The sequence below is a fragment of the Lates calcarifer genome, linkage group LG9 (genome assembly GCF_001640805.2).
Source record: "Lates calcarifer isolate ASB-BC8 linkage group LG9, TLL_Latcal_v3, whole genome shotgun sequence".
NCBI classification, from domain to species: domain Eukaryota; kingdom Metazoa; phylum Chordata; class Actinopteri; family Centropomidae; genus Lates; species Lates calcarifer.
In genome coordinates this window covers 8,324,506-8,332,783 of record NC_066841.1, presented here as the reverse complement: position 1 = coordinate 8,332,783, position 8,278 = coordinate 8,324,506, and the positions used below count along the sequence as shown (strand labels likewise).

General features: G+C 38.6%; 1 protein-coding gene across 1 annotated transcript; it reads left to right on the top strand.

Annotated features, from left to right (window-relative positions):
- The first annotated feature begins 4,587 nt into the window (after nucleotides 1-4,587).
- Nucleotides 4,588-7,274, top strand: pus1 (pseudouridine synthase 1). The gene is made up of 6 exons (XM_018670541.2): nucleotides 4,588-4,943; nucleotides 5,168-5,394; nucleotides 5,483-5,620; nucleotides 5,968-6,070; nucleotides 6,255-6,955; nucleotides 7,069-7,274. The coding sequence occupies exons 1-6, from the start codon at nucleotides 4,880-4,882 to the stop codon at nucleotides 7,099-7,101; spliced, it is 1,266 nt and encodes a 421-aa protein (XP_018526057.1). The 5' UTR covers nucleotides 4,588-4,879; the 3' UTR covers nucleotides 7,102-7,274.
- Nucleotides 7,275-8,278: the final 1,004 nt, after the last annotated feature.

Here is an 8,278-nt window from a genome sequence, read left to right as displayed (position 1 = left end):
AGGGTGCGTAGGAGTCTCTTATGTGACAATAACAACAATAATAAGAATAATAATGAAAAAAACTATATATATATATATATATATATATATATATATATATATATATATATATATATATAGTTTTTGCGTGTGTGAGAACACTGAATTGCTGGAATGCTACAGTAACAGTAGACATAAGGAGGCAGGTTATGAAATGAATGTAGGAACTATGGATGAGGAGAAGGGCAACATTCACATTGTCCAATGTACTTGATCTAATACCAATAGAGTGAAGCCACCATCAAAGCTGGAGATTAAGGGAACCATGCTGAGCTGACCCTGGTAGAGTAGAACTACATGACACTCCATCACCAGTCATGACAACAGCATCCACTGAGCCGCATCTAGTGTTACAGTAATCCTGGTGCCTCTCATGAAAGACAATTGGAAGCCAAGATTAAGAAAACCCAGAGGATTAGTTGGCCAACAGAGGGGTGTTATGAGAGACAAGTCATGGAAAAGAAGTATAACAAGATGTGATGAATATAAGTGAGGCTCTGGAGACTCACAGCTCTGGCTGCTAGGCTGAACAGATACGCCAGAGAAGAAGCGATACTGGAAAAGACCTATGGGAGAAATAAGCAGAAGACAGAGGGTGAGATATATCATCAGCAGAAACCATTAGGAAATCCTACGAGTGGCTGGAAAAGGCCAGGCTGAAGCACAACACAGAGGCACTGATCATGGCAGCACAGGAACTGCTCCAGATCCACAGAGGCAGGGGTCTAACACAGCAGACCCAAGGTGCAAGCTGTGCATAGATGCCCATGAGACCTTCCAGCATATTGAAACACGATATAAGATGCAAGCTTACAATGAGAGGCATAACCAAGGGATGGTGTACAAGAACATCTTTGCTGAGTATGGATTAGAAGTCCCCAGGTGCCTATGGGACACACCACTGAAGGTGGTTGAGAACAACAGAGTTAAGCTCCTGTGGGACTTCAAGTCAGCTGCTGGCTAACCAACTAGACATAGTAGTGGTAACAGAAAGAGGCACAAAAAGATCAAGAGGTAGCTGAAGGAACATGTGGCAGTGGGAAATATATGAATATATAATGATGATTTTTTTTGTTTGTAGAAATGAGTTTCTTATTTCTACACTGTCCCACATATTTGTTTTATTTTGTTCAGTACTGTGAAATATTTTTTAACCTTCTGCTCTATTTTGAGTGAGAGTGACAGTTAAATGAGGATACAATTTTATGTTAATAAATCCCTACTTTTCCCCAGAAAATGCTTCCAGCCTAAGCCTTGCAAGACTATAGACATCACTTTATTATCTTTGTCAGTCTTAATGGAGGTGTCTGTGAAAAATACCATTCTCTGTTAGACTGACAGAGCAACCATGCCTGTGTTATAACACAGTCAGCCTTATCATTTGGTGTCTGACCTTTTATCAAGAATTTATCTGCTAATCTGTTAAATTAGTCCTAAGAATTGTCTTGGTGCTGTAGACTAAAATTTGGCAACAACTTGTTGGTAGTTTTTGCAACAGAATGTAACTATAGTTTCAAGAAAAAAAGAATACATACACACTGAAAGCAGACAGAAATACTTCATCCCCTGGAAAAAAAAAAATCAAACGGCGAAATAGCTCATGTGTGCAGCCTACAGTATCTGCTGTCTATCTGCAAGACAAGTTATTTTCAGACACTGTGATTAATGTGTGCTGCCACAGTCAGACTCCTGTTCATTGACAAGGGAAAAAAAAAATCATCTGCAACTATTCAGACACGCAATGGCTTGAGATAAGAATTGGAAAGTGCAGTGAATGGGTGCCAAGCTATCATAGATTGTTTACCAAATGTTACTTCCATAGATTTCTTATATCTTAAAGGACAATTCCTAGTTTTTCCATTGTTTTTATGTGACTACAGCAATATCAGTTGCTATGCTTAATAAACAAAAAGCAAGCTATATGTGGATACAAATTCTGGCTAGTTAAATCATGCAAATGTAAACTTAAATGTTAGTCACAAAAATTCTATGTGAATAAATTTTTGGAAGTCACCTAAAAATATATATATCACATTGTATATGATGTAACATACATAAAAATGAACTGCTGCAAAATGTACTTAAATTACAGCAGGCTCTGTGGGTAACTATTCTGACATCAAACAAAAAAGAAAGCCAGGCTCACTTGTGTTGTACCTGGATGAATTTTCTATTAAACTGTTGTACAATGGCAAAATGGGCCCATTTTAAAAGCAGCGATTCAAACTAAACAGACACTTAACAATTCAGAATCATTTCACGTAGTGCTGAAAACTGAACACAGACAATGCCTCTCTAATTCATAGTTGGTCATAGTTTCAAAATATATTATCAAAAATCATGTGGTCATTTCAAGTCTAATTTCAGTTGTTTTCATTTCAGTTGAACTGCACTGCTGTTTCTTACAGTAAATACATATGATAGTGTATAAGAGCAACATGGCACTGTGTACAGTGGATTCAAAAACAGTGATATTCTCTCCCTGTCAGTATAATTCATACACTGTATATATCATTATTTGCTAATTTGCAAGTTACTCCATTCCCTTCACATTTGACAAATACAGTATGTGATGTTTGTTTTGTGTAACAGCTTATATAACTCAGCCAGCAGGGTAACAGCTTCAGCAGCTGTGAATTTCATAGCAGACAATGCGGATGGCTTTTAATTAATTCTTTTTTTGTTATATGTGGGGGCAGCAGTACACAAACAGTCCAATCTGATCAAGGTTCCGCTGTGCCTGATTTCTTGCAAGCACAGACTGCAGCCAGCTCACACTATGTAGGAGTACAGGTGACTATGAGCTTTGCAGTAAGGTTTAGGTCTGTTTTTAAAGCTGGTTTAATGGCCAAATCACTCTCTTTGGAGACTCAGTCCTTCTTTGTAGTCAGATGGTTTGTGCTCATTTTTGTGCTCAGACTTCAGATGAGACGACTCAGGACAGTGAGGATGATATCAATGCTGGCTTTGTTTATGTCTGACTCCAGGGGATTGGTGAACATTTCCATGAAGTTAACAGATGCTTTTGGCATTTGAACCTTATTCCTGAGGGTTATTTTAGGACATCTTGATAGAACATACATTTACAATTTTCACGTGCCAAGTAAATAAAAAGATTCTCTGTACACTCAGTGATTTCATAGCTTTTTAATTTTGGAATTTAACACTCACTCACACCCATGTTTGCCAGTGTCATAGCAGAGAAGACCATATGCAATGATATGATAATTGAACTAAAAATACTAGTTAATAATATAATATAATATAATAGTTTGTTTCATCCACCAAAACATCATTACAAGTCTTGAGGAATCACTGTTTGTCATTTAGAATCACCAGCATCCACTGAGATCAGCACTTGTTTGATAAATGGGCACATGTTCTGGATGACCTGGGATTGTGACCCTTTTCTCATAATAAGCCTGTGTTTACCATTGGGTTTCCAGCAGAAAACTAGTTGACACCTTATAAGGTGCTATGAAAAAGTGCAAGTGTGCATTATGAGGCCATCCCGGGATGCGAAGGTTAAAGGTTTGGCCTCTTGGCAACCAGTCTTCCTCCTTGTTGTGGTGTCCTTGAGAAAGAAATAAACACCTCTGAAAATGCTGAGCCTCTTTGCCACCATGATCTGACTTTAGCGTTTACCTTCACGCATGGCTGTAACATGAGTCACCGCACATTATGATGGTGGCTTCTGTAAATTAACGCAGTAAGACTTCTTTATATGGTCTAAAAAATTATGGTGGAAGTCATATGCTGTGCAGTGTGTCTTTGGTTTATACAAGAAACCCATATTTATCATTGCTTAAATTGTATGAGAAGCTCAGATGAAGTCTGGAATATGATGATCTGAGGAAAGGTGAGGGGTCTTTGTCAGGAGACACAACAAGGTATTGAGTATTATCATATAACATGATAAACTGTGGTTTACTGTGGTCTATCCTATAAAAAATTACAAAAACCAATTAAAGCTCAGCTGATATTTGGCCCAGACTATTTCTGTATGTAATTTCTGTAGCCCACCTGCAAATAATCGCATTAATTGTGAACAATTTTTCCTGAGGAAAACTCCACACCAAACCATAACCTAAAATACAATTTGGTGTCATTTGCATTTAAAAACCAAAAGCAACTGGATCATCTTTCTGTTTGTGTGATTTTGCTGCACTCAAGTGGACAAAAACATTATTACACGTGGGGTTTTCTCTGAATTCTCTGTATTTAGCTGAATGTGGTGTACTTGTCCTTAATTTTACTCCTCTATAAAATATATACACGAGGCTGCGAAACTGTACTTCAGTCCTAAAACTTTTAATAAAAGATCAAAAACAGATTATAAAAAGCCCTGATTTTTTTTATATTTAGTGTTGTAATTTCACATGTAAATCATAGGGTTACAAATTAAATTTACACTACACTTCCACACGCTCCTCTCTCTCTCTCCCATTTTTATTATTATTATTATTATTTTTTACAAATGGTTTTGCCGTCCTGTTTTGACGTAAACAGAAAGGAGAATAAGACAGTTCTCGCGATACTTACATACGAGGTCAAAGTTGACATTGGCCATGTGTGTATGTTGCCGTATCTGCCATAGAATAGTTTGTACAGCTACAGTTTGTGGTCCGTATGTATATATTTATAATTACAGGTATTACATTTTAGGTCAATAGGCTGACTTTACGTGTTAAGCAAATTCTATATTTTGTTCACGGTTTTCCTAAAGTTAGTTTGATCCAGAATATCCTGTGCTGCTCCGCGTTAGCTTCGTACAGTTCAGCTGGTGTGCCAGTTTGCATCTTTTAGGCAGAAGGATCCTCTGATGATGGCGTAGCAGAGCATGTTTAAAGTCCGACCACTGTTGAGTGCCTTAGTTAAGCACACATTGACGTTAAAGACAAACGGTATGTATTCAGTCTTCCACCTGCGAATGAGTCTCTTCCTGTGCTGTTCTACCAGGATTTGTTTGTTTTATTATTCTTTTGTTAGCTACACTCATCTCCTCATACATGTACGTTAAATTTGTGCAAAATGTATTTGCATCTCATATATGCTTGCATGGCATAACTGTACTCTATATCCATGTAACAGAGAGTATATGAGAATGTATTTCATGTTATCTTCCCAGGTGGGCTTTATAAACTTTGTTGCATGATGACTGAAGTATCAAAAGATGAGCACACAGCCAAGCTGATGAAAAGAGCTAATGAGGAAAACAAAGACTCTGCTGAGGTGGTACAGGCTGCAAAAAGGATAAAAGCAGAGGGGGAAATCACTGAGGATGAAAAGAAATATCCTAAAAAGAAAGTGGTCCTCCTGTTGGCATACTCTGGAAAGGGATACTATGGCATGCAGGTGCGTACTGTAGTTGGGCTTTCTCTGTCAGTTCTATGTACTTCATTTTCTCCCATCTTGCTAAATGTAACTGCTGTCTGTGTTTCAGAGAAATCCTGGAACCTCTCAGTTTAGGACCATTGAAGATGATCTGGTTGCGGCACTTGTTAAATCTGGTTGCATCCCTGAAAACCATGGCGATGACATGAAGAAGATGTCTTTCCAAAGATGTGCCAGAACAGATAAGGTTCGGCTTTGTACTGGTAGTACAATGGGAATTCTTTACACAGCGGTAGACCAACAAGACAGTTCTGAGGAAGAATCAAATATCCACAGGACTGGTAAAAAGTTTTTCAGTGAAATGTATCTTTGCTTTGCCCTCCTGTTGCTTGGGGTGCTGATGAACACAACTCTACAGTTGAGGTTTGAATCATGCTGCCTAACTGTTGTTGATGTTCCGTTTTTTTTTTTTTTTTTTGTGTGTGTAATAAGTGTAATATAATGGGGGATGTAAATTTTAATGAGCAATGGCAAGAGTTTTTATACATTGTTACTGGTATGTCACCATATATATATATTTTTTAATTTGTTTAGGGTGTGTCTGCTGCTGGCCAAGTGGTGTCTCTAAAGGTGCGGCTGATTGAAAACATCACTGAAAAAATCAACCAGCATCTGCCACCACAGATCCGAGTACTTGGTAAGACAGTTGTTCCTCTTACGATGAATGATGACTCCTAAAAAGGACAGAATCTGTCAAAAACAAAAAGTTACATTAATGTTGACACTGGGCTAGCTGTCTTTCTTAATCCAGCTTCATCGATAAGAGATGAGAGGATGGCTGTTAGCATTGAGAAATTCATTTTTTACATTTGTTCCCACAGGTCTTAAACGGGTGACCCAGGGTTTCAATTCCAAAAACAACTGTGATGCTCGTACATACTCCTATATGCTTCCAACAGTGGCCTTTGCTCCAAAAGACTATGACACATTGAACATAGCAGCCTTTCGCTTGGAACCAGAGACACTTCAGAGGGTGAACCGTCTGTTTGCTCTTTACAAAGGCACCCATAATTTCCACAACTTCACCTCCCAGAAGGCTCCGAATGACCCCAGTGCCCGCCGCTATATCACAGAGATGTCCTGTGGAGAGCCTTTTATCCGCAACAATTCAGAATTTGCAGTGATCACTGTGCGAGGCCAGAGCTTTATGCTGCACCAAATCCGCAAGATGATCGGCTTGGTGATTGCAGTGATAAAGGGGTACGCGAAGGAGGTGGTGATTGAGCGGACCTGGGGACAGGAGAAGGTGGATGTGCCCAAAGCTCCGGGACTGGGGCTGGTCCTGGAAAGGGTTCACTTCGACCGATACAACAAACGCTTTGGAGGGGATGGGCTGCATGAGCGCCTGGAATGGGACCGCGAGGAAGAGGCTATCAAGGCCTTTAAGGAGGCTCACATCTATCCCACCATTGTTGAGACAGAGTGTCAGGAAGGCTCCATGGTCAGCTGGATGTCCACACTTCCTATTCATGACTTTGAAGCCACAGCTTCTGTAACACAAGACAATAAGGACCAGAAACAGGTATCCGGAAAATCATAACAGAGAAATGACATTTATTTAAAACACTGATGTATCACATTAAAATAAGTTCAGTTGCATATTCTGATTCATTTTTGTCCTCTTTTTTTCCCCAGGACAATGCAGAGGAAGGAAATGACTCAGATTAAATCGCACTGCCTGCAGAAAGAAGACATTTTCTTATCAAAACAATCTGTCTTTTGCTGGGAGTTACCTTTCTTTTGAGGGTCAAAAATGCTATCTTCCAACATTGCTGTTTTTTTAGTGGGTTTAAATTTTGTTTCTCTTATACCAGTGTTATTAAACATAAACAACAAATGCCTCTTTGTGCTTTACTCTGATTGTTTCTTATTGATGATGTCATTGTGAAGCCAACAAGGATGCTCATATTGATTGTTTGATGATCACCTCTGCAACACATGAAAAAAAGAGTGGAGCTTATACTGTATATCAGTAAATGTAACAATTGCCACAGCTGACTTGTCTCTTAGCCCCAGTAGTTTTTGCAGTTTGCCACTTTTAACTCTTTGTCTTGTAAGGTGCCCTATAAGTTTGGATTCTTATGTGAGGCATCATCAGTTGGAGCTGGCTAAATCAAGTGGGTATCAATGTTATGTAAACTTTTATGATCGGATTGGTCATTATAATTATTACTACTACTACTACTAATAGGCATATAGGCCACTTAAAGAAATATGATTCCTAACAGCTAATATTATTTAAAACCTCAATGAAAGAGAATTTGCTCATGGCCACTGTGGAAATGGAAAGTCAATCAAACAATTACAAAGGGAAGAAAAGTCGCATAAAACTATTCTCTGACTAGTCCGAGACAAAATGGCTAAACAGACAATTACAAAGAGACGCAAGACGACTACCAAGAGACAAACCAACCACTCAGACAACTAAAGAGATGTGACATGATTACAAAGACACACAATATGACCACAAAAAGAATCAAAATGTTTGCAGCCGAAAGAGATTTTTTAAAGTCAAAGAGACAAAAGTAAGCCAACTTCAAACAATGTTTTCTCTCTTAATCTGATCCTACTTTACTGATATCATGCACTAATTGATAACTGATAGGTCCTCAGTGTAGACTGTAGATAATATATGGTACAGAGCTGTGCCCTAACTTATTAAAACGAATTCTGAGGTGTAATCATGAGTTGAAACTTCACCCTCCAAACACTAGGAGGCGATATAACAGCTGTGTTGTTCGGATGAATGTCGCGTTCCAGACCATTTTCACATTCAGTAAATTAGGGCTCTTATCTTTCAGTTATGATTACAGTGATTCCGGAGATTGTGCAGTGCACTGAGATA